The 27,187-nt window shown below is 40.9% G+C and overlaps 1 protein-coding gene across 1 annotated transcript in view; it reads left to right on the top strand.

The window, feature by feature from the left end:
- The first annotated feature begins 19,166 nt into the window (after window positions 1-19,166).
- Tmx4 (thioredoxin related transmembrane protein 4) overlaps window positions 19,167-27,187 on the top strand; it is a 44,824-nt gene continuing 36,803 nt past the window's right edge. Inside the window, exon 1 of the mRNA XM_036185731.1 lies at window positions 19,167-19,511. Coding sequence (XP_036041624.1) covers window positions 19,348-19,511 — 164 coding nt within the window. The 5' untranslated portion in view covers window positions 19,167-19,347. The remainder of the gene's footprint in view (window positions 19,512-27,187) is intronic.

The raw sequence follows: 27,187 nt of genomic DNA, 5'->3' as shown, positions 1-27,187 counted from the left end.
GAGGTCTCCATTGGGTCCCTAGGAAGAGGGGGAGGGCAGATTTGTAGATTGGAGTCAGGCAATGGAGGAAAGCAGAAGAACCTGGCCCACCGAATGAACTAAGCAGGGCTCACCTGGGCTCACAGACTGAAGCAGCAAGCATGGGGCCTGCATGGGTCTGCATTAGGTCCTCTGCGTTTACTTTATGGCTGTTAGCTTGGTGTTTTTGTGGGACTCCTAAGAGTGGTATGTATCTCTGTCTGACTCTTTTGCCTGCTCTTGGGACTCTTTTCTGCCTATTGGGTTGCCTTGTCCAGCCTTGGTATGAGAGATGTGATTTGTCTTAAAATTATCTTGTTTTGTTCTGGGTGGCTGTCATCTTGTGGAGGGAGGCCTGCTCTTTTCTGAAGAGGAAACGGGAGTGGAGGCGGGGAAGAGGGGAGGTGGGGAGAGTAGCTGGGAGGAGTGGAGGGAGGGGAAACTGTGGTCGGGAAGTATTATATGAAAGAAGAATTTATTTTCAATCAAAAAATGTAAAAGAAAAAGATTGTTTCACATTTATGGTGTTTTGTCCACATGTATGTCTGTGCATCACATGCCTGCAGTACCCATGGATGTCAGAAGAGGGCGTATGATCCTCGGGAACTGGACTTACATGATTGTTAGCTGCCATGTGAGTGTTAGAAACTGAACTGGGGTCCTCTCCAAGAGCAGCAAGTGCTTGTAGCTGTTACCTCTCTGGCCCCAAAGTACTGTTTTGTTGTTGTTTGTTTGTTTTGTTTTGTTTTTCAGATTTATTGATTTATTTTATGTGCATTGGTGTTTTGCCCGTATGTGGGTACCCTGGAAGTGGAGTTATGGACAGTTGTGAGCTGCCATGTGGGTGCTGGGAATTGAACCCTGGACCTCTGGAAGAGCAGCTGGTGCTCATAAGTGCTAAGCCATCTCTCCAGCCCCTCCTAGGAACATAATCTCTGGACAAAACTAGCCCAAAGTCAGTAGAACAGGAATCACTGAAGTGTGGCTCTTTGGGACACACCAAATAGGCCTATCCCTTAGCACATAAAAAAGGTGCTTCACATTCCTGAGCACCTCACACGGAGAGTGTGACTCTTGACGATGGCACCTGTCAGTTAGTGGGGCTGCATCGGTCTCCCTCTGCTTTCCATGAGCATTTGACTGTCACTCTTAAAACCTGGACATAGGAAATCATCCCTGATTCGTGGTGTTCTCAACAGTACCTCAGCCCCTGAAACTCATACTCCTTCAAACATTTTTTTTTAAACAAGGACAGTTCTCAATTTGATTTCCTTCCCTAATTAATTTGAAAACCTTACAACAGAAAGAAATGGGAAGTATATTCAAAGGAGCAGCAAAATTTCTGAGCAAGTTTTGTGGAGAAGCATGGGAACAAATACAAACTCCATTGAGAGGGTGTGGAAATGGCCACTCTCATACATTGCGTCTGGAAGAATGTGTTGGAAAAAAATCCCCGTGGAGGGCCAGGGCTACAGAGCACCATAGTGGTCCAAGTTGCAAATGCCCATTTCCTTCATGCCCACAGCTCTGTTTCTAGAAAGCTGTTGTTCTGATAATCCCATGTATGTGTAATCCAGCTTTTAGTCAAGATTGTTCACTGAAGTATTATTTTAAGAGCATACCTTTCTAGATAACTAAATGCCATTGGCAGAAATCTGTTCCTGTGTATCATTGTATAGCTTATTATGCCTGAATACATGGATGCTGTTAAATAAGGACATCGTGGAGTGCTCACACAGCTTCAATTAGACACTGTGACACTTTATTAACCACTAGGAAGATACCAGTGTACAGCCTTCAAATGTTTCCTTTCTTTGCTATCCAATTATGTATTTTCCTATTATATCATTTTATCTTAGTGTATTTTATTAGTTCTCTAAGATTTCATACAATGCAACAGATCATGTTAAATATGCTATTTTATTACATTTTCTAATAGAGCTAGCCTGGCATATGTTACTAAACCTCAACAAGATGACATGCTAAAATGACTCAATTAAAGTAACAAGCTTTCTTGAGGAAAGTGAAGAAGCCATGGTGTGTAGCTCAATAAATCATTGCAAAGTAAACAAACACACTTCCAAATACCTGGCTCTTCCTCTGACTTGTTAATGAATTCCTCATAGGTCATGTCTGAAGTAGACTCCCATTAATATTTCATGTTTTAATGACCACAGTGTATTTTTCCTTTTTACAAAGGACGAGTTGCAACAAACCTGAGTTTGAGTGGTATCTATAAAATTATCTATGTGAAACTGAAGCTATGAAGTCTTAAAGGCTTCTAACCAATTAAAGCTACAACTTCAGGGGCTGAAGAGACAGCTTGCTACTCTTGCGGATGATGTAATTTCAGTTCCCAATACTGATGCAGGGCAGTTCACAACCATCAGTAAACCCAGCTCCAGGGAAATCCAATGCCTCTGGCCTGTGTGGGCACCTACCTGCTCTCTGATGCACACACACACACACACACACACACACACACACACACACCTAAAATAATTAAAATAGATCTTAAAATACTAAAGCCACAGTTTTTAATAGCTTTTATATGATTAACATTGGAACAATTACTATGCTTACAAGTGTTCAAATTTGTTATTTTATTATTTATCATTTACTACACTACATTTTCAACAAAGACATCTATGAGACACCATAGAGAAGTCAACTTGAAAAAGGTGGTGAAGATGGTTAAGCAGGGAGTGGTAGCACACACCTTTAATTCCAGCACTTGGGAGGCAGAATTAGGCAGATCTCTGAACTTGAGTCTAGCCTGGTCTACAAACCTATTTCCAGGGACAGTCAAGGTTAAAGAGAAATTTTGTCTTGGAAAAAAGAAAAACTAAAAAAGTAGGAGAGAAAGAGAAGGAGGAGGAAGAGGTGGAAGAGGAGGAGGAGAAGGAAGAGGAGGAGGAAAAGAAAGAAAGAAAGAAAAAGAGGTTAAATATCAAGCAATGTCTTAAAAACAGCAAATTTCTTGAAGCTTGTGTTTCTTGAAAATTTAATTTCAAGAAACAAAAATATTACACAGAAATTGATAACCGTATGTCTTAGGGTCTCTATTGCTGTGATAAAACACTATGATAAAATAAATGCAACTTGGGAGAGGAAAGGGTTTATTTTCTCTTACATTTCCAGGTAACAGTCCATCACCAAGGGAAGTTAGGGCAGGAACTCAGGCAGAGCAGGAACTGGAGCCAGGGAGGAGTGCTGCTGACTGGCTTGCTCATCATGCCTTGCTTAGCCTGCTCTCTTACAGCACCTAGTACCAGCAGCCCAGAGGTGGCACCTCCCACAGTGAACTGGGTCTTCCTGCATCAATCAGGAAATCATCAATCAAGGAAAGGAATATAACTCAGGCTTGCTTTCTGTAGGCCAGCAGGAGAATGCCTCTTCAGGAAAAACCTAGTCTCCCCGTTCAAACTGTCCAGGCTATCTATACAAACTGAATTTTCATTCATTGTTTCACTGTGTGTGTGTGTGTGTGTGTGTGTGTGTGTGTGTGTGTGTGTGTTAGGGAGTGAGTCCAGTGCATTGCATATCATGCTAGGCAATTGCTCTATCACTAATCTGCATTTCCAACCAATAAATTCCATTTTGATTAATTGAAAATCAAATAATTGGAGTCTTTCATAATAATTGAATACCTTCACCTTTACTATATAGCTTTACCTAATGAGACGGTGTTAGTCCATTATGTTTATAGCCTTGCCCATACCCAATGGATATGCTAATATGCAGTGGGAAGTAGGACCATCCTAGATTCCTTCCTGCCACAGAGGCTCAGCTGTCAGAAGAAAAAAAAAATCAGCAATCATTTATCCATGTATGTATATACAAAATTTACATTCCAAGTCATGCATATTTTTAAGTACTAGAAAGTGAATTGGAAAAAATGAAGGAATTATTTTAAATGACAGTTCAAAATGGAATGATTGTTAGTAAATATGACAGAAATGATGATATCCCCATAGAGAAAAATGAGAAAATCTGAGTAGTATTAACAGTATCAACAGGAATAGTCTAGAAATTCATAAAAAAAAGGTAAACAATAAGACAGCTCCAAAATCTATAAGAATGCATAATAAAAAGAGTTGGGTGTGGTAAACCCAGACTCAGAAAGTAGAAACAAGAGGATTGCTGCAAATCCAAAGCCAACCTGGTCTGCTGAGTGAGTTCCAGACCTGCCAGGGCTCCATAGCTGGATACTATTTCACAACACTCAATGTAACTAATTAAATAAATAACAGAACAATGCTAATGCCTGGCACAGAAGCTCAACAAAACAGTAGAAACTCAGAAATCACATTCCATCTGCACAAATACACTAGGACAGTAAAGTAATACCTCACCGTCCCAGGGAAAATTCAAGTCATTCATTAAGTGCTCCAGGGACAATTGGGCACATATATAAAACCACATTCTATATTAAAAAAAAAAAAACACACACTTAAAGAATGTAAAGATAAAAATATTAAAAGCATCAATTAAAAGCTTTTAGAGGATATTACAGAAAAATACATTTGTGACCTAACTCTAGGAGGAATAATTCTTAATAGTATGCTAATGGTACTGATGAGAAGAAAAGTATAGGTGAATTTATTAAAAAAACTTTACATTTACTACTCATAATGCTGCCATGAGAGTGAATAACTATGTGAAACTCAAAGAACAAAGTTTAAGAATATATAAAGAATGCTTACAAGTCACTGAGTAAATATTTGATGTGGTAGCATGAATGAGAATGGCTCCATAGACTCATACCTTGGAATACTTGGTTCCCAGTTGGTGGACTGTTGGGAAGGATTAGAAAGTGTGGCCTTGTTGGAGGAAGTGTGTCACTTGGAGGGGGCTTTAGGTTTTCAAAAATCCACACCAGGTCCAGTGTCTCTCTCTGCCTGCTACCTGAGGATCAGGATGTAAAGTTCTCAGCTACTTCTCCAGTACCGTGCCTGCCTGTGTGTGGCCATGCTCCCCACCATGATGATAATGGAGTAAACCTCTGAAACTGTGACAAGTCACCAATTAAATGCTTTCCTTGAGTTATCTCAATCATGATGTCTCTTCATAACAAGAGAACACTAACGGAGACAGAAGTTGGTACCAGGAGTGGGGTATTGCTGTGAAGGGTCTGACCATGCTGCTTGTGGATAGAATGAGAACTTTGAGACTTTGAACTAGAAAAGTGGGTGAACACTTTAAATGGGGCTTAATGGGCTATAGTAATAGTAACATGGACAGTGGTGCTGAGGGTGATGTGAACTGTGGGAGCCTAGATCAAGAGTTTTCAGAGGTGAAGAATACTAATAAGTGACCTAGAGACCATTCTTGTAATATTTTGGCAAAGAATGTGGCTGCTTTTGGCCCTTGTCCTAAAAATTTGCTGGAGGCTAAATTGAAGAGGTTCAAGTTAATGAGGATTTCAAGACAGTTTAGTATTTACTCTGTCATGTAGTTATTAGTGATCACTCTTATGTAAATCTTCAATGAAAAAGAGCAAACAGAGCAAAAAGAAATACAAAATGCAGAGTTTGAGGAGAAAGGGAGTACTAGGAAATGTAATTTTGGAAGTAAATCCAGTGCTCAAGGAGATAAAAAATTTAAAGGAAGGCCTGTTTTAAAATGCAATAAAGGTAGTGGTAACCTCAGGGCAAGACCACACCCAGCTAATCTTCCAACTGGTGAAAAGGAACTAAAGGAAAACTTGAGCAGTGAAGGAAACCATAAACAACAGAAAGCTGATACAAATGTAACTGAATGAGAGGGGCCAAGTTCCAGCAACAGGAAGCATCAGAACATGCAGTTTTTGCTGTGTGGTTCTGGCTTGAGAATAAAGGATATAGGAGATTCAAAGAGTTTATGGAATTTTCCTCCACAGTTGAGGAACAAACGCCTCTGAGGTCAGGTGAGGGCAATCACTCCTTAGAGGCCAGAGGAAGCCATTGCTTGAAGTTGCGAAGGTAAAGCCTGGATTGCACTGGAGACCCCAAGATGGAGATGCCAGAGCTGTGGGATACCTGCCAAGGAGAGTATGGAACCATCCCAAGAGTGAGAAGTGCTTGTAACCAAGGAAGTGGAAAGGAGTTGGAAATCTGGAATCCATTGACACCAGACATGAGGATGCAGAACTTGGAGTTTGCCTTGCTGGGTTTCAGTCTCACTTTGGTCCAGTATTTCTTCATTATGCTCTCTTTTTTCCATTTTGGAATGATAATGTGCATTTTCTGCCATTGTATGTTGGAAGTATGTGATTTGCTACAGTTAAGAGATTGCCTTGAGTTTTAGAAGAGACTTTCAACTTTTAAACAGTGTTGATATTCTTATAGACTGTGGAGACTTTTGAAGTTGGAGTAAATGCATTTTGCATTATGATCTGGCTACAAGCCTTGGGAGCAAGGGAGTGGAATGTGGTGATTTGAATAAGAATTGTCCCCTAGGCTCATATGTTTGAATGCTTGCTTCCTGGTTGGTAGACTGTTGGGAAAGATTAGGAGGTGCAACTTTATTGGAGGAGGTGGGTTTTGAGGTTTCAAAAGCCCAAACTAGGTCCAGAGTCTCTGTCTGCTATGTAGGATCAGGATGTAAGGTCTCAGCTACTTTTCTAGCACCATGCCTGCCTGTGTGTGGCCACCCTCCCAACCATGATGATGATGATGGACTAAGCCTCAGAAACTGTAAGCAAGCTACCAGTTAAATGCTTTACTTCCTTTATAAGAGCTGCCTTGGTCATGGTGTCTCTTCATAGCAATAGGACATTAAGACATTTGTTAACCCAGAAGGAAAAACATCAGCCAGAAAACAAAACAAAAAAAAAACCCTGACTGTCCTCATTAGAAAAGAGATATTGGCAAATAACCATTTGTAAATAATTTTAATTTCATTTGTGATGAGATAAATAAAAATTAAAATGCCAGTAATGTATCAGTACAGACTCATCAGATTAGTAGAAGTGAAGGCCTAACAATATAGAGTTCTGGAGATGTTATTCGACAGGTATAGGATTCTGTTACATCATCAGCCTGTGACAGCAGCCCAGCCTAAAAAGCAGGTGTGCTCTTTGTGCGCCTCTTTTCTCTTCTTCCTGCTCTCTCCTTCCGTACACCCCCTGCACTGTCTTTCTCTTCTTCTCTCTCTCTCTCTCTCTTTCTCTCCCTCTTTCTCTCCCTCCCTCCCTCCCTCCCTTTCTCTCCCAATAAAGCTCTAAAAGGTAACTATGTTACACTGACTCTTTTGTCCAGCACTCTCTTCCGTTGGCATGGCCACTGCAGGCAGCAGCCAGCCACCAGTGCCACCGCCTTAACTAACAACAGGGGTTTCTATACACAGCTGATAGGAGTATGAACTAGTACACCTATGTTGGTAAGGTTTAGATTCAGTCTTTCAATCCTATACACATAATGGAGAAACTTGGTATGCATGTGTTCTGAGGTTCATATATAGCAATCATTACAGCAACACTGTCTGAACTCATGTCAAGCTAAAAACCATAGAAACATCAATCTGCATTCAAATGGGTCCATAAATTATGTTTTTATATGGTAATATGCAGCAATTTAAATGGAAAGATTACAGTAATATTCATTGAAATAGGTAGACTGGAAAGACAGTGTTGGATAAGAGGTGTAAAATGCTATAGAATGTCTAACGAGGGGCTAGAAGGATAGCTCCATGGTTAAGTGTACCTACTGCTCTTGTAGAAGAGTAGAATTCAGTTTCCAGCACCCAGATGGGCTGTTCACAACTGCCTGTAACTCTACCCCAAGGACATCTGATACCTCTAGCATCCTAGTTCATCACACACACACACACACACACACACACACACACACACACACACACGCAAGTGCAGACATACACACATTAAATAAAAATAATATTTTTAAAATAAAAGAGTATATATCTCACCAGTAGAATATAGAGTCTCTTGGGTGTATGCCCAGGCATCATATAGATGCAGCAAGTGAGAGAGTGAGAGATCTATTTCTAGCTTTTCGAGGAATCACCCTACTGATTTCCACTGTGGCTATACCAGTTTGCACTCCCACCAGGAATGAATAAGTGTTTCTGTCTTCTATCCCAGCATTTGTCATCATTTGATTGTGTGTGTGTGTGTGTGTGTGTGTGTGTGTGTGTGTGTGTGTGTGTTTAATCTTAGTCATTCTAACCAGGGGAAGATAAAATCTTAAAGGGATTTTAATTTCCCTGATAACTAAGGATGTTGAACATTTTAAAAATATTTTTTAGACATTCATATTTCATCTTTTGAGAGATCTCTATGTAGTTCCATAGCCCATTTTTTTTTTTTAGTTCATTAGTTTGCTTGATGTTTAATTTTTTGACTTCTCTGTGTATGGGAGATATAATAAGGATTGACATGGCAAGATATGTCTCCTGGCTCAATAGTGCCCCAAATATTATGGGAGTAACCAACTACTTTCTGTTTGGATTTAAGGTTCATTCCACAAGGTGGACCCCATACCTGGCATGATTATTGGTGCTAAGGATCCATGGCTGAGACTCAGTCCCAGCACTGCGAGGGAGAAGAGGACAAGAGTTCATAACCCTAACCAAGAAGTAATCAGCTAGAGAGCCATTTGCAAAGGAGAAATCAGTTTTCTCCAGTGGAGTCTCATTAGATATATAAATAACACTTTAAGAGTAAACCCTGTTCCAGCAATAGATGGCCAACACAAAAAAAAAACTCAGTGGTGTTTTTGTAGATTTTTTTTGTTTTTTTTGGTTTGGACATTTTTTATCTAATTGATGTTGTGTTTGATTTTTTGATTTCCAAATTTGTGTTTTTATTTCTGTGTATGCATGTGTGTTTGTGTTTCTTGAGCAGATTTACTGTTTGTTTATTTATTTATTTGTATCCTAGTTTGTTTACTTTATTTTGTTTGTTTATTTTCAAAAGAGAGAGAGAGAGAGAGAGAAAGAAGCTTTGGAGTTGGGTGTGTCTGGGAGAAGGCAGATGAGGGGAGATGATGATCAAAATATATTGTATACATTTTCAATTGAAAAAAAAAAGAAATCTGTCACTGGGTAAGTAATAACCTGTAAGAGAGAACCTATTATCATTGCTCTGCTAAGTGGATATACTATTAAACTGACTACTAATGACCTATTGCTATACTCACAGATTAGTGCATCAAACAAACCTCACCAGAAATGCTTCTTTCTGCATCATGGCAATTAATACAGAGAGAGACAATTGGTCAAGGAACAGAAATTACGTTGTTAAGCTCTAAATGCAACATCTAGGCATCATTGCAGAAGAGTAAGCAGAACTACTGTAAGAGGCAGGGACAACGGATGACTACAGTGAAGCAGTGTTTTCTGGATGTAACAGGGAAGTTGCACATATGAATGGACAGCAACTGTGGTTGCATGCATAAGACCTACACAAGTTCAAGGCAGACAAAATTCCAGCATGGAGGGGTGACCTGGACCAGTAGGTCATTCTTCAGTGACAGGGTCCTGAGGAGGAGGAGAACAGGTAGGATCAGGGGATCTTGCCTAAGTTGTCTCATACCTAGCCAGTTTGTTAAAAAGCTTAACATCTTATATTCTATTTTTGGCAGTGGGGCTAGGGTAGGGATGGTAATGGGACAGAGTCAGTGGATAACTATCATGCAGTGGGATGAAGTCAGCAGCAGGAGGCTAATCAAGAATTGTTGCCCATGGGGAACACAGAATACAGAGACTGGAGCACACCATGGCCTTGGGACTGATAACTCCAGTCTCTTCAGGAGGAAAGTTAAGTTCCCGGGAAATAAAACCTTAAGTTCTTTGAGGCCAGAGCCCCAGCCTCAGACCAGTCCTTGCCAAGTCGACCTCTGGGCAAGGACACAGAACTAGATACTCTTTGTCCTTTCATCAGTGCCTCTGAGAAAGCCTTGGATTGGCTTGGCTCTCAACAGCAGGGGTGGGGTATAAAACATCCCACTCCTAGCTGAGAAGATACTATTATTGGAAAATAATATTTGCTGGGAGAGGGGCACTCAATGTTCTTTAAGTATATAGCCCCTAGTAGGTCAACTACACTCAGTGAATAGCCCACAACCAACCATTAAAAAAATACCACCAAGTTGATTGATTAGGGAAGGGGAGTGAATCTTGAAGGAATAGGGGAGGGATGAATATGATCAAAATATTTCAATTAAAGTCTCAAAGAATTAATAAAAATATCTTTAAAGAGTAAAAAGAATATCTAACAAAAGCATTATATTCATCTAAACTCTATTTGTAGAAAATTTAAGACAAGCAGAACTCTTGGGCAGTACTTACAAGTTCTACAAACTGTGAAGACCAGGCACATAAATAATCGCCACGTAAGTAGAGACAAAGATCTCCTTCAGGAGGGATCCAGAGCCTGGTGATTGGGAGAATGAGGTGGGGGGTCCTCAGTGGTGCTAGTGACATTCCATTCATTCCACTGAATGTGCTGTATATGTAGAAATGTTTGTGTACAGTACAAAGTTCCTTTTGACCTTTCAGCTTTGTATTGATTGATTGACAGTGTTCTGCCATCATGAGATATTCAACAGCATCTTTGGCATCTGCACACCAGACATCAATAACACTTCCTACTCTTAGCTTCTTTGCCAAATGTCCCTGACATTGCTGAATGCTCCCCCACCTTGGGGAAGATAAAGTCATCTCCTATTCAGTAGGTCCTACAGTTTTCTGATGAATGGTTGTTACTCTTATACAATGTGAACCTATAATCATCTAACATAGGCAATAAATGGTGTGTTCCTTCTCCCAGGAGGAGTTTCTGCCTTTTGTCCAAATCCCAGCTGTGATGTCACCTCTATTTCGCAGCTCTTTCATCCACCCAGAATCTTCGAAGCCACTAGTTCACAGAAGAGGCCTCTTTAATCACCTGCTAAGTGATTTGGTGATTTTGATTTTCTTATTAATTATGAAAGTTTGGCCTTAACTTAAGCTTGTTCTCAACTAGCTTTTAAAACTTAAATTAACCTGTTTATATTAACCTATGTTCTGACATGTGGCTCTTGACCTCTCCTTAGTACCATAAGTCTGACTTCCTCTATGTCTAGCTGGAGAATCCCCCATGCCTGATTCTTCCCTGAGTTCTTATCTCTGGCCAGAAGTCCTGCCTATTCTCTCCTGCCTAGTTATTGGACATTCAGTTCTTTATTAAACCAATCAGAAGGTGCCTTAGACAGATGAGGTTAAGCAGAGACACATCTTCACAGTGTAATCAAATATCCTGCAACACCAGTGACTTTCATATTTAAGAATTCATTTAACTTATGAGTTCTTTGGTTATGTTTGAAATGACACTTTATAAGTAATTGGTTTAGAGAATATCGAAAGGCATAGGTTTGAATCAAGGGTAGGATTGCCTGCCCATACATATGCTGCATGTATATACCTCTGCCACATGTTTTATGAGACAGGATAGGATGAAGTGAAATCCAGGAGACTATGGAGAGGGATCTAGTTTGCCTCTTCTGCTGACAGTAAGCAAGTCTTTAACAGCACTAGGGAATCGAAAGTGCCCGTGAGAATAACGCATATTTCCCCCAAACACATCGCAAACAAGGAAGCTAAAAACCACAAATGACTGCTCGCTTAGGGCCAGAATGTCTGTGTCCTTGTGCTGTATCATGTTGACAAAGTGCTCCCAGCCTAAATCTCAGTGACACACCTCATAACGCCACCTGGCAATTTCATGTACAAAATGGAAATATTTTAAATAAGAGAAGTAAGGAAACCAGCTACTGTCATTCTACTCAACTTTTAAATGTTACTTTTGAAAATTATACTCATTTAAACAGTGTAACTTAGGAAGCCATAGGTGTGTGTATACATAGCATATTTTATAGTTGATAAGAGTGCAAAGATGGTAAGAGAGACTGGACTCTCCCTTGAGAAATCAAACACACACTTTTATATGTGGTATAAGCACCTCTTTCTATTAACCCCTGTGCTTAAGATCCATGTTAAAAAATGCCTTTCATTAAAATGTGACTGCTCCATGTTGGCTCATCTTGAAATTCTTTTCTGCGTTGAAGCCAAGAACTCAGGTTTGCTGAGCAGCAGTCTTAGAATAAGAACTCCTCAGGCTGCAGTAGGAGACAGCTGAAGCCTGTCTCTACCCTTGCCACTTTGAAAATTTAAATGTGCCATTAGCATTTAGAGTAACTACAAGGGAAGCATATGGTTAAGTGGTTAGTATGCTGTTTATTATCACTGTTTGCAATGAATTAGGAGTAAATTTTCAGCAAAACAAACCAAAGAACGAACTGAGGAGCTTCAGTTAGTAACAGTGCTTGCTCTGCAAGCCTGAATATATCAGTTTCAATCCCTAGCACCCTGTAAAAAGCCAGGCTGTAAGTGCCTATAAGCCCAGCATTAAGGGGTCGAGCTGGACAGCCTAGCCCAAACTGGGGGCCTCCAATTCAGAGAGAGACCCTGTCTCATGGCTGTAAGACAGAGAATGATACATTACAACACCCAATGTGCTGCTCTGGCCTTCACATGAGCTCACAGGTGGGCACACCCACTCATACTCATGCATGTAATACACACACACACACACACACACACACATGTATTTTTCAGATACTTTACTCACTAGTATATGTGTCCAGTTGACAGTTGAGATAGATGTGGTGTAAATGCTTAAATCATGGAGACCGACAAACTGGAGAAATCAGGGATCCTCCCCCTCAGGGATGTGAGGTAAATATTTATCACTGGTGTGGTTAGACTAAATGATGTGACATATACTCTATCCTACTATATTTCAAAATGTACTGTGTATATTGGGAAATATGGTACACAATGGTTTATGTGAAATATGGATTTGTATTTCTTTTTTCTTTTTTTTTTTTTTTTTTTGGTTCTTTTGAGACAGGGGTTCTCTGTGTAGCTTTGTGCTTTTCCTGGATCTCGCTCTGTAGACCAGGCTGGCCTCAAACTCACAAAGATCTGCCTGCCTCTGCCTCCAAAGTGCTGGGATTAAAGGAATGCGCCACCACTGCTGTATTTCATTTGTATTTAATATTACATTATTTACCTCAATTTTTCCAGCTTCTATCAGAAACAGAAGTCACTATGGAGCAATCACCCCCAAAGTATTCCATTAGAAAAATTCAAATATCAGATTCTTGAATACCAGTATGGAATATTTCTGTTATTTCCAATGTCTGATATGGGATTTCAAAAATCCTATGTGAAAACAAAGTGAGAAAAGCTGGCCATAGAGATAAAGATGGCAAATTGGAAATGCAAGGTTTTCCTCAGTTAACAATTGTTTTTTCTATTTATTGAAATGTAAGGAAAACACATTCTTAAGTATGGCCAGAAATGTTTGGATTAAACATCCAGGAATATGTACTAAAATAAAGTGTATAAAATAAAACCAAACTTGTAGCCACACAAGAATTATTTCAGTTGTATGTTACACCTTGGAGAAGTGCCTTGCTCTCAGTGGATGTCTTTGTTGCCTTCAATTTCTTCTCTTTAGTAAAAATAAATCCTGACCAAATGTGTGATGTGAATAAACATAGGTCCTGTTTTCCTAACCTTCAAACACCAAAACACAAAAAAGGGTTGTTCATAAGAAACATGGTTGACATTTCTTGTCTGATGGTATTGTCAGTTTGAGGTAAACTCTGAGCCTCTTACCCAATCATGTTACGTTATTTTCTCCAACCAAAACTCCCCCTCCTCAAAATCTGCTCAATAAGTATATATCATCGTGTGAAGTTTAGTATTTTCCATGTTTTATTCTCATCTTTCTCACTGTGAGCTGTTCCAGGTCACTGAATGCTGGGAATAAAGCCTGCCAGTATCTCAGTATTCCACACAACACCTTGGTGGGAGATACTATTTTCTGGACATTGTAAACTTATTATTTAATATGATGTTGTTGTGTATGGAGATTTGCACCATTGGTGTCCAACAGAGCCTAGCACAGGCCTGTGCAACATTTATGGTCCATAAAATTTGTGGAATAAAAACAGCAGCAAGTATCCACTGGTATCAATCAATACCTGGTGGTGATTGGAGTGTATCAAACATTATAGTGTGAGAAAAAAGTCCTGGGCTGGTCAGTTAGGGAGCAATAGCTTACTTACATAGAGTATTGTTATTAAAATCTGTATCTTGCCTCTGTGAGACCCACGGAGATTCCAGGAAGCCATTTATGCAGCTGCTCTCCAGAAGGCAGCTCAGCCATTCACACTGTCCTTCTCTTGTAAACTTGCAGGTCATGAACTTTCCAATAAAGTTCCTGTAGCAGGCAAAGGGGACATTGGGGCATCCTATACACGTGGCTGAGTACTTCAGTCTGACAGCAATACATGCACACTCTTGACTATAAAACTTTGTAGCTAGAACTATTCACAGTAGCTTTCCTGACTTTAAAGGAATGCAAAAGCATATGCTAAAGCATACACATCCTTAGACTGGTAGAAAGAGGATATATATCCACCTCTTTTTTCCTATAAGGACTCATATTTTTGGTGTAACCAGAGATGTCTCCCATAGTCCCATCATTACAAACTGCTCCAAGGGCAAAAGCTCTATTCCTCAATACCAGGTTCTGCTGTCGGAATTGAGGGTCACAACCTGTACTCCAAGTCTCACCTGGCCACCTGTCCTCAAAAAGACAGTTAAAAGAGACAAATCAAAGTGAAAGGCAGAAAAAGAAAATTTATTCAAGGAACCCATTAAGTCTGTCTTTGGAGTCCTGAAGTGAGATCCAAGTTTAGATAGGAAGCCAAGGATAAGCATTACAAAGCAGTCTGGTTAAAGTGTCTGGGCTTCGCTGCTCTCCTCCTGTAAGGCAGTTTGACAAGTTGTTAAAACTGTGAAACTTCCTGAAAGAGTCCAGGAAGATAAAAAAAAAAAGCTCCCCTCCCCCCCCAGCCTGTGCCATTTCCTTCTCCCACCATGAGATTCCTGGGGAAATACCCCTTTCCTTGGGGGTCCATTGTTTCAATAATATGATAGTCAGATGGAGAGACAGAGTCCCTTTAGAATATCTTCCTTTCTGCCAGGCTGGTTATAACATCAATCTTGTCAAACAGTGCCTTCATGCTTATGTAAGAAAATGATGTGTGCTACAATTTATTCCAAATCTGGGTAGCTTAAAATTCCATTGAATATCTTAATTTCTGTGCAGAATGGATCCTCCTGGTCATCATCACCTTGAGGCTCTGGATCACTTATCAGGCTGTGTCCTCTCACAGGTACTGGGGGAGAATCCACATCTTGATCATTCACAGGGTGTCCCTGAGCTTTATAGTTCCTAGCAGGCTATTGTATAGAGGTGGAAGTACCTTGTGGGATGTTGGCCTGAGGCTTCCCTCTGTTGTTTCACATAGAGTTCTTTAAACAGGGTATCAAAACAGAAAAGCAAGAGGAACAGTGAGTGCCAGCATGATGGAGGTCCCGGGGTTTTTGTGATCTTAGCAGGGAAGATTCAACTCATAACTTCTGTTGTATTTGGTTAGAAGTGAGTCACTAGGCCAACCCACACTCAAGCAGAAAGACAAGAGATTCCGAATATCCGGAATTGGGTGACCTTCAGAGTCATGCCAGAAACTGCCTTTGCCAAGAACTATTCTACGGTTGGAGTCCATCATGTAGGAGACTCGAAGACTCAAAATAAATCCACAACCTTGGGCCGTTCTTGGTAGGCTTCGGAGAAAAGAGGGGACAGTAGGGTGATAAGGAAGTGTCATTGTTGCATAGAACAGAGGTCTGGTAGGACTAAACAGAATAGCTATAGGTTTTGAAATTTGCACCCCATACTGCCAGGTCTGTCAGAGGTAGAGTGTGAACTATGTTATGCGATGGAAGCAGAGGAGTGATTGTAGGAAGAACAGAGAAGCATGTTTCAGGAATGGGACGTAGTTTCTTACTGGAACGTGGGGCTTATGAGCATAGTGGGCTGCATTAGGAAGGAGAATGTGTGACATCTAAGTGATTTTAATTTTAGGAAAAACATAGAGCCCTATAAATGTTACAGTATGCTGCTGCCTACAAATATTAACCAGCTTCCCTGAGTCATGCCATGTATACTCTACTTCTATCATCTGCACAGCTACCTTTTGGAGCAGGTTTTACCGATAGCTGTATTTTAAAAGAAGCCTGTTTTAGGCCTAACTTGTGGCTAGGAAGCATGGGGCCCTAGATCCCATCATGGGTGAAGGCAGCTGTTCCAAATTCCTGGTCTGTGGCTCCTAGAGGCAAAACCTCTCCCATATGGCCCTTGCTGGGTTGTGCCTTACTGTCCTCCTCTTCCACTTGAAACTCAAGAGAAGGTATTTTTTTTCTTTAAAGAATGATTTTTTTTTTTTTTTTTTTTTTTTTTTTCCGAGACAGGGTTTTTCTTTGTACTTTTGGTGCCTGTCCTGGAACTCACTCTGTAGACCAGGCTGGCCTCGAACTCACAGAGATCCTCCTGGCTTTGCCTCCAGAGTGCTGGGATAAAGGTGTGTGTCGCTACCACCCAGCTGCACCACAGCTGCCCAACAGGATTAGAAAAAAAACAAACAAACAAACAAAAACCATTTATGTTAAAAATAAGAAATGCATTAACAGTGGTTTTCTTTTGTACCTCTTATGCTTCCAGTTTCTCATTTCTAATAGTCTTACACCCTCTGCCCCTAAATACTCTAAAGTCAGCTAATCAGTTAATTCTAAGCATAAGTATTATATTATCCCCCCCCCCCCCAACTAGGAGTAAAGTCAAGGCCTCCTGCCTGCTGAGAAAAAGTGTGGTATTGTGTTCCTCAAAATATTGTGCACCTTAATAAATTTATCTGGGGTCAGAGAACAGACAACCACTAGATACAGAACCAAAAATGGTGGCTAGAAAACTGGTCAGAGTAAGCCATAACAGAAGCTGGGTGGGTGGTAGTGGTGGTTTCATGCTTTTAATCCCACCCAGCACTTGGGAGGTAGAGCCAGGTGGATCTCTGTGAGTTCAAGGCCACATTGGAAACAGCCAGGCTTGGTGACACACACCTTAATCCCAGGGAGTGGGGGCAGAAAGAGAAAGATTATATATGGCATGAAGACCAGAAATTAGAAGCAGTTGGCTGGTTCAGCATTTGGCTGGTTAAGCTTTTAGGACTTGAGCAGCAAAGTTCAGCTGAGATAGATTTGGATGAGGACTCAGAAGCTTGCACTCTGAGGAAACAAGACCAGCTGAGCAAATGGTGAGGTGAGGTAGCTGTGGCTTGTTCTGTCTCTCTGATCTTCCAGCATTCACCCCAATAACTGGCCTCAGGTTTGTTTTTATTAATAAGACTCTGGCCGGGCAGTGGTGGTGCATGCCTTTAATCCCAGCACTTGGGAAGCAGAGCCAGGCAGATCTCTGTGAGTTCGAGGCCAGCCTGGACTACCAAGTGAGCTCCAGGAAAAGGCACAAAGCTACACAAGGAAACCTTGTCTCGGAAAAAAAAAAAAAAAAGTCTCTGTAAGATTCATGTTACAAAAAATGCTCTACGACTATATTCATGGCTATATTCTCAGCCTCCTTTGTTGAGGTGATACCTAAGTTGCCCATGAGTGGTAATATTTTATTTGTGCGTTAATAAATAAAGTTTGCCTGGAGATCAGGGTGAAAAGGCCAGCCATTTTAAGAAAACAAAGAAATCAGGCAGTGATAGCACATGCCCTTAATCCTATCACTTAGCAGGAAGGGTCTCTGTGTGTTCAAGGCCACACTAGGGAACAGAGCCAAGTGTGGTGACACATGCCTTTAATCCCAGTACCAACCATAGAGACCTAGAGGTTTGTACAGACAGTCAGGAAGTGACAGAGCTGTAGAGGAAGAGGAAGTGAGGTAGTTGGGCTAAGAGCGCTAACAAGAGGGCAGAACAGCAAAGCAATAACAGCCTGAGTAGAAAGGAAGTAACTCGCATTTGGAAGCTGCAGAGTTGGTAAGGTAAGGTTGGCTGGTGGCTTTCCCCATTTCCCTGATCTAAGGCTTTCACCCTATATTTGGCTCCATGTTTTTTATTTAATAAGACCATTTAGAAATTCATCTACATCCAGGTTGTGATACTCCCACATAAGCATCTCAGGTAGCTGGGATCCCCACCCTGTGCCACCAGACCCAGTGCATCATATTATTTCACTGCATAAATATGTTACTGTCTATAGCTAGTAATGATTTTAAAACACAGTCATCACATCTTTATTGCACTCAACAAGTCAACAGCAATTTTGATCAGATACTATTATAAGAACTTTGAGAATCATATATCCTGTATTAAAAAGCCGCACTAAAAATGATAGACTTCCTGTTTATGAATCTTTTATAAGCACAGTAAAATGCTCTCTGCATTGTAGGCTTGATGTGCACACTATAACATCTTATCCAGACAACATCTCTGTATGGAAAATTGATCTTTTCTATATTACTGACTAGAGACTGACCTTAAGTACTCTCAAGTACTCTGAGTTGCATAGCCGTGTTTTACCCTAGGAACATAAACCACATTTTTCATGTTATATTAACCACACTACTGAATTTTACCATTTAGACTTCTAAAAAAGTTCATGGGCCCTCTGATTGTAACTAGTCTTACATCTTCAGGGTGTGGTGGTCCCAGGATACAGATTCTCCTAGTGTGTATCTGTAAAGACACGGGAATTGCGTACCACTATTTTGATTCTAGATTTGGCAAAATGTAGTTGAGAGAATAATTTCATTGCAACTAGCAATACTTACGCATATTTTAAATGTCTATAAAATTTTAAAAGGTTTACTTTTTAAAAGACTGCATAATCTAGTTTTTATCATTAATCTAGTTTTATTTCCTTGGGTGGTGCTGCTCTAGTGTGCATGTGCAGAGAGCTCTTAAATTGTCCGTCCTTCCCCCCAGTCGCCATGGTCCACTCCACAGATCTTGGATGTTTGTGTTACCATGAAACGGAGAATGGGTTTGTTTAGCCACCGGCCACGTTTCCATTTAGAGAAACGGACAGCGAAAAGGGTGCAAGCCATTGCTGAAACAGCATTGGGTCATCTGTGTATTTTCAGCCAGACAGTCAGCAAGAAGAGCAAGTCCTTGACTGGGCGAACAGCAGACGGTTGCCTTGGCAACCGACCTCCCGCAGTGCGTAGGGGGCGTGGCCATGATGGCCGGGCGTGGCCTTGCAGGACAGGCGGATAAGAGGCACCGGGCGGGCACGGCAGGCGTGGCTGGCAGCGGGTCGCTGAGGCGGGTGGGGCTGTCCTCAGGCCTCCGGGAGGGCGGTTGCTGGGGTTGAGATACCCAGTCACTGCTCCCTGCCCTCAGTAAGCCGAGCTACCTCGCCGGCGCCACTATGACAGGCAGCCGCTGTGTCCCGGTGCTCCTGGCCGCCTGGCTCGCGGCAGCAGCGGCCGAGGGCCTCCAGCAGGCCGCGCTGCCGGCGGAGGAGAGCCGGGTGCAGCCCATGACCGCCTCCAACTGGACGCTGGTGATGGAAGGCGAGTGGATGCTGAAATTGTGAGTGTGCCCACCCGCCCCGCACCTCGCTTCTTCCTCGCGGTGCCCGCCTTCCTCCCCGGGTCAGACCCGGGGCCGCGGCGCTCCTGCCAGCACCTGCGGTGGCGGGCTGCGGCCTTCGCAGTGAGCATGCGCACATGGCCCCTTGCCGTCCAAGCTGCGGGTGAAGAAGCTCAGCCTGCATCCTCACTTAGCCTCTGTCACCATGGCTTTAGCCAAAAGTGTTTTAGAAATGGAGGAGGCACCTTACCAAAGGGAGGGGTCGGGAAGGGAAGGAAGAGAACCATATGCACTTAGAGGAATACTTATACTAGAAAAGGAGAAGCAAGTAAGGAGTGTGTTGAAATAAGGTATTGCAGCGTAGGCAGGAAGGCCAGTTTGTATGAAATACCAGTTTCCTTTTTTGAAGACCTTGAGATGTCATTGTGGAGAAAAAAACACAAACACGGGTGGCTGAGTTTTAGGAAAGATATTTAAATCCTGATGCCATTATTTTTAGAGATAGGACTTGGAGTCAGTGCCATAATTGGACTGTGCCAATGGCATAAAGAAAAGGCCGTTAACCAATAGCCCCCTTTGAACATCAGAAAGTCGGCAAATGGTGCTGGGTAGAGGCTTGCTTGAAGGTTATGGGAAACTGTCGGAACAAGGGAAGGGATTTATGTTGGTGGTAGCATACAATTAATACTGGGGAAGTGATCACTTGAAAGATGACAGTGACAAGGTACAGTCATCTAAATAGGCTTCATAGACTCCGTGGGCATCAAAGAAAAATGGAAAATGTCTGGAAACATAATTTATGAGACCACATTACCATAGCTATGGTAATACCTATGGTCTCAGATAATACAGATTTATCACTACCGCTTGGTAATTAGTTTTATGCTGAGGATATAGATATTCCTAAAATTGTATCTTTTATTTATCCAAGGCCATATTTTGATTTCTTCAGTTTAGATTGCAAGCAAATGCTTGTGGTATGGATACCTTCCTGTGAGATTAGGGTAAAAAATATGTAAATTAAGGAACATAATGCATATAATACTTATATGTTCCCTCAAACTATGGAGATATTTAGACCTCAGATTGAAATGCTCCTGTTAAATCACCATATCTGTGAAACTAAGGCTATGAATATGAATAACCTATTTGTATGGAAGTGAGGTCATATTCTTTTTGAGAGAAACTTTTTTTTTTTCTTTTTTTCTGTTTTAGATAGGGTCTCACTATGTATTTCAGGCTGGACTGGAACTGGCTGTATAGACCAAAAGTCACAGAGATAGATCATCCTGCCCTGCCCCTGTAGTGCTGGGGTTAAAGGTGTGAGCTTTATGTTAGCAATCTCAGGTTTGCAGTATTTAAGAACTTTGAGAAAATGCTTTTTTTGTTTATTTGTTTTTTCAAGACAGGGTTTCTCTGTGTAGCTTTGTGCCTTTCCTGGATCTTGCTCAGTAGACCAGGCTGGCTTCGAACTCACAAAGATCTGCCTGGCTCTGCCTCCCGAATGCTGGGATTAAAGGCATGCACCACCACCGCCCAGCTGAGAAAATGCTTTTTGTTAGCTATTTCTGTAGCTATTACTATTATTTCAGAGATCCTTTTTCATTTGTTTTTTCTAGATGTCATCTAGATGTCTAGATGTTTTTCTGGTTGGAGCTCACTGTGTGTGTGAATTATGAAGACAGTCACAGTAGAAAGGTCTCCTCATACCTCATGCTGTTAACACCTTAATGGTTCCTTTTTGAGTTTTCTCTTTTGCTGCCTAAGGAAAAGAACCAAGAACAATAGTAAGTCCCACTAAACTTCAAATTCAGTGCCGGCTAACAGTCCCTGTTTGACTCTTGTGGATGGATGCTTCATATTTTACTGTTTTAAAATGTCCCAGCCTAGACGTTATAATCCATTCTCAAAAAAAAATTACTTCAGAATAGGTGGACAGGAAGTGAGGATGGAAAGGGAGGAACTTATGCTATTACATCCTTTTTTTTTTTTTTTCCGATACCAGAAACTGATTGGTTGAGAAGGGGTACTGTAGCTCCTATCATTTAAAAAAAAAAATCTATTTTCCTGTGTTACTGGATGACATTCCTGATTCTTCTTTGAAAAACTCCAGCACTTAAATATAAAATATAGTTGTATTCTCAGAACAAGTATAGGCCTACTATTTTAGAGTATTCTTTCAAGATAGCACCCCTCACCCCATGCATACAAGAGAGATGCCACACAAGCATGAGGACCGAGTTCATATCCCTGACACCCATGTAAAAGCAAGGTACAGCTTTACATGTCTATAATCCTGGCACTGGGAAGTAGAGGTGGGAGAGTCCCTGGTGCTTGTTGGTCAGTTGTCTAGTAAACAGGTGAGCTATAGGTTCAGTGAGAGACCCTGTCTCAGAAAAATAAGGAGGTGAGCAATTGAGGAAGATACCCAATGTTGACCTTTGACCTACCCACACATTCACAGACATGCATGTATATGCACAACCATGTGCAAACATGCACACATATACTAACATCCATGCAGCACACATGTTTCTATGACCTCCCAAGTCAGTGCTTTATTAGATGGTCCAGTCTTATAACTAGAGATTGTTAGGAGTATGCAGATAAAATGTATTGTTTCTGTAAAGAAGTATGTTAGAAAGCTTTGTGCTCATATTGGTAAAATTTTGCCATCATTTTAATTGATAGTTCTTCATTTCTTCATCTGCCTTTCTTTGGAGAGCTGCTTTTGTATCATACAACTGCAGTGCTCTGTAACACAATTCCTGCATACATTGGTTTAATCATTGGCTCTTAAACCCTAGTAGTCTTTGGTACTTTAAGACATGAAAAGTTGTTACAAAATTTAATTACTTATATTTTCTTTTCCTTTTAAGGAGTAAATATTTGTGGTCTTTGGAATTGAATTTCCAATTTTAAAAGTTACGCTGTTTGAGAAATACCAGTTAAAATGAATTTGTGATAATTCACTATTTTTAATTTGAAATGTTTACAAAGCTGCGAAACGACTCCATTACCACTTACATTTCTTTAGTGATGTGCGTTTCTCTTGGTTTCTTCTCATTTATTTTCATGTATTCTTTTACAGTGTTTACTCCTCATTTCTTCTCTCTCATTATAAATGCTTGCTGTCCTTAACAACTTCTGATGCTGTCTCTTCTTTGTTTCTGTTCGTTTGTATTACCTTTCATTTAATTACTTTCTAACTTTTTTTGTGGTTTTTAACACTTGGCTCCTGGTATGTTATATATTTTTTCTCTTTTTTTAATTTTTATTTTATAATTAACTTAATTTCACATATCAGCCATGGATTCCCCCATCTTCCCTCCTCCCACCCTCCAGCCATTTCCCCCAATCCACCATCTATTCCCACCTCCTCCAAGGCATGGTCTCCCCTGAGGAATCAGCCCAGCCTGGTAGACTCAGCCTAGGCAGGTTCAGTCCCCTCCTCCTTACACCAAGGCTGAGCAAAGTGTCCCAGCATAGACCCCAGGCTCCATAAAGCCAGCCCATGTACCTGGGCTCCACTGCCTGGGGGCCTCCCAAACAGTTCAAGCTAATCAACAGTCTCACTTATCCAAAGGGCCTGGTCTAGTTCCATGGCCTCCTCAGCCATTGGTTCAGAGTTCATTCGTTTCCATTAGTTTGGCTGTTTGTCCCTGTGCTTTTTCCAGTCATGGACTCACTATCTTTTGCTCATAAAATCCCTCCTCTCTCTTGCCGATTGGACTCCTGGAGCTCCACCTGGGGCTCTGCCATGGATCTCTGCATCTGCTTCCATTAGACATTGGATGAGAGTTCTATCATGACAGCCAGGGTGTTCGGCCATCCGATCACCAGAGCAGGTCAGCTCTTGACCATTGCCAGTAGTCTATAGTGGAAGTATCTTTGTGTATTTCTGGGGACCTCTCTAGCACTCTGCTTCTTCCTGTTCCCTTGGAGTCTTCATTCATCATGGTATCTCCCTCCCTGTTCTCCCACTGTGCTCCTGATCCAACTGGGCCCTCCTGCTCCCCTAAGCTCTCTTTCCCCTGACCCTTGCCCTCCATTACCTGAACCCCCCTCCAGTTTGCTCAAGTAGATCTCATCCATTTCTCTGTCGTTGGGTGATCCCTGTGTCTTTCTTAGGGTCCTCTTTACTAGGTAGCCTCCTAGTGGTGAGTTGCAGTCTAGTTGTCCTTTGCTTTACATCTAGTATCCACTTATGAGTGAGAAAAATCATCCTGAGTGAGTTATGTTATATTTTAATAGTTTTTTTGTTATAATTTATATATTTTTATTTAAGAAATTTTTATTTTTTCATACAGTAATTATATTCTTTCCTTCCCTCCATCTCTTGCAAGATCCTTCCCACTTCCCCCTACCCATCCAACTTCATGTTCTCTCTTTAAAAAAAACCCAAACAAGAAAATCAACAAAAACAAAAATCAAAACAAACTGAAAACAACAACAACAACAAAAATAAATAAGACAAAGTGCTCAATAAAACATGGAGTCTGTTTTGTACAGGGCCTACTCTGGAATGTGGTTGATATACTTAGTGACACTTCACTGGAGAAAACTGATTTCCCTTTCCTAACAGGTGTCATCAGCAAATGACTTCTTGGGTTAGGGGTGAGACTTTGAATCCACTTCTTCTTCTCCATGCTAAGATTTTGTCTAGTTTGAACCTGTGCAGGTCTTGTGCATTCTGTCACAGTCTTTGTGAGTTCATATGTCTGTCAGTCTGTTCTAGTGGACACTGTTTCTTTAGAGGCATCTGCCACCTTTGGCTCTTGAAGCCCCCTGCAGAACCTCATAGATCCTGAGCCTTGAGGGGAGATGTTTGGTAAAGACATCCTATTTAGGACTGAGTTTTTCAAAGTCTCTTTCTGTGCATGTTGTCCAGGGTGGGTCTCTGTTAATTACCACCTACTGCAAGAAGAAGCTTCTGTGATGAGTTATGAGCAGTGCTCTGATTTACAGGGATAGCAGTGTGTCATTAGGAGTCATTTTATTGATGTGTTCTTTTAGCACAGTAATAATAGTAGGTTTTCCCATAGGGCCTATGACCTATATATTCTTAGATTCTTGCCCACTTTAGCAATGTCAGGATGGGTTCTATTTCATGGAGTGGGCCTTAGAGCCAGTTAAAATGTGGTTAGTTACTTCTATAACATTTGTTCCATTATTACACCAGTATATCTTTTAGGCAGGTTGCAGTTGTAGATATCAGGGTTTGTGGCCAGGTATCATTGATGATGACCTGCATGCAAAGTACCTCCCAACACCATGAACACTAGTCAGTAGGGGTGAAGCTTCTAGTTGGACATCAGCTCAATTTCTTCATGTTTGATACTATAAATAAGTGATGTCTTTAGAAGCAGGTTGTAGAGGGTAGCCAATAGCCTTGACAATAGTCTGTGATGTTGGGGTGGGGTTGTCCCTGGGACCCATTTGGCCTATGAATCAACAAGATATTGCCCATTTCTGGCATGGAGGTTTTACTTCATGGTATAAGATGTTTAGTTGGGACATTGTCTCTCTATTATATGGTAACTTCATTTAAATTCCTTTCATGTATATTCTACAGTAGTAGATTTCCATATGACTTTTCAAAAGGTCTTTAGTGTTACCTGTCCCTCCCCATATTCCTTTCTTTACCCTGCCTTCCCACCCACCCTTCTCCCTGACAGTCCTCTTATTCTAGTTCTGGTGTCAGTTTTGTTCTTTTCAAACCTCAAATATGTTCATTCTCTGTTCTTGTGCACCCTCCTCCCATCCAAAGAAATGTCTAAGCTGTTTAGACATCCGTGCAGCATAATTTTAATCTGTTTACCTATAGTATTTCCTAGTAAAATATATGTTGAATGAAATTATTTCTGTAAAGGAAGTTAACTTTTGTAAAGCTTGACTTTCATTCTTGGGCTGCTTATGTTTCAAAGTTGAGATTATATGCCTGGTTATATAGCTATATGCCTTTTATTTCTCTAGGACATCAAAAGTTTACTATTGTCTTTCCAGTGTTGTTCTTATGCCCGTAGAAAACATGTTGACTTGCTCATGTCAAACAGAATGTCCTCTAGTTTAGCAGTTTTGTGTTTTATCTTTTGACTGTTTAAGAGATAGTCACTAGGTGATTACTAAATGATTTTTTAGGTTCAGGGGTATGGATTTGGGAAAGTGAAGGTGAATGAGATCCAACCTTAATTTCAAGGGGCCTGGCAGTCTGCTGTGCTCTGAAAGGGATAATATGAGTAGCATCCAACTATTTAGTAACTGCTTATGGACTACTTCATCTTTTGTTAGATGTTTATCAGTGTTCTAAAGTTGGATACTTGTCATTTTGGACTGGGAAGCTCTTTGGTATAAGGAAATGCATGGTTGACTGGCTCTGGTTTAGGCTTTCTGTCCATCTACATCCTCATCATTTAAGTGAAGGCCCTGTTACTCAGGAAGCAGAGACCCATCCATGTTTTCATCTCTAGTTTCTGTAGATGACAGACCTTGTTGCGGGTTCACTTTTGAAACTCCTTACCACTTAAGTAAATGTCCCACCTTCTCTACAAGAAACTCCACTTTTATAATACCTTGTATATCTAACCACAACTGCTAAGTATAAATTTGACTATTTACCTTGTATTAGTTTGTTTTATTTTTCTACTGCACTGTAAGTAGTAAGTGGTCAATTGTTTTTTACTAAATGAATGAATAAGTAATACAACTTAATTATTTCTTTATTGAGTCTTTTGAAGAATATTATTCAAAGAATATGTGTATCTTCCCCCATTTGTTTTATTGATGTCATGTTTTTTTTTTTTTTTTTTTTTTTTTTTTTTTTTCTGTAGCTCAGTCCTGATAGTCTCTGTTCTAGGTACAAGGGATGAATGAAGTAGTCATCACCTCCAGGGAGTTCATCACTGGGAACATACTATTACCTCACTCAAGCAGGTGTTAGGGCTTTCAAACAGCTAAAGCTTTTATCCTTTACATGTATGATTAAAATGTGAGGCAATTGCCCTTGGCCTTGATTGTCTCCCACAATTTTAAGGTAAGACTAGGCTGCTGAAGGCACCAAATACTCTAGACATAGGATTGGGAAGAATAGAGCTGGTACTGACCTACAAACTTCCTCCCTGAGCAGTAGCTCTTGTAGTATCTGAAGGCGCTATGCAGGCTGCCAGAAGAGAAAAGCCATCAGTAGTCCTGCCCAGCTGTAAAGCTAAGACTATAGCAATGACAGCATGTCAAGATAGGCACAAGGGCATAGTAGTAGCACTAACATCTTGGGAGTAACTAACAGCTGTCTAGTTAGACTTAAAGCCCACTCAGTAGGAGGGGATTTATGTCTACTACTGTCAACCAAGTCAATTACCTGTGGTTAGTGAGATCATGGATTCTAGAGGAAAGTCTGTTACTGCCTGCCACTTTCCTAAGCCAATATAATTTCTAATTGTATTCTAAATAACTTGTCCTTATGCCCACAGATAAGTGTAGCTCTTCCTGCTTAACTTAGAAGCTTCTTTTTGCAGTAGATGGGGACCTTTACAGAAATCCACAACTGGTCTAAATGCAGAAAGCAACTGACTGTGGGGTCCCTAACCCCAACTGATACATCTACAACACAGTCCCTGTGGCTAAGGCTCAGGGATCATCACAGAAGAGGAGGCAGAAGGATTTTAAGAGCCAGAGGG

This window comes from Onychomys torridus, chromosome 4, assembly GCF_903995425.1.
Source record: "Onychomys torridus chromosome 4, mOncTor1.1, whole genome shotgun sequence".
NCBI lineage: Eukaryota > Metazoa > Chordata > Mammalia > Rodentia > Cricetidae > Onychomys > Onychomys torridus.
This window is presented reverse-complemented; position numbering and strand designations above follow the sequence as displayed.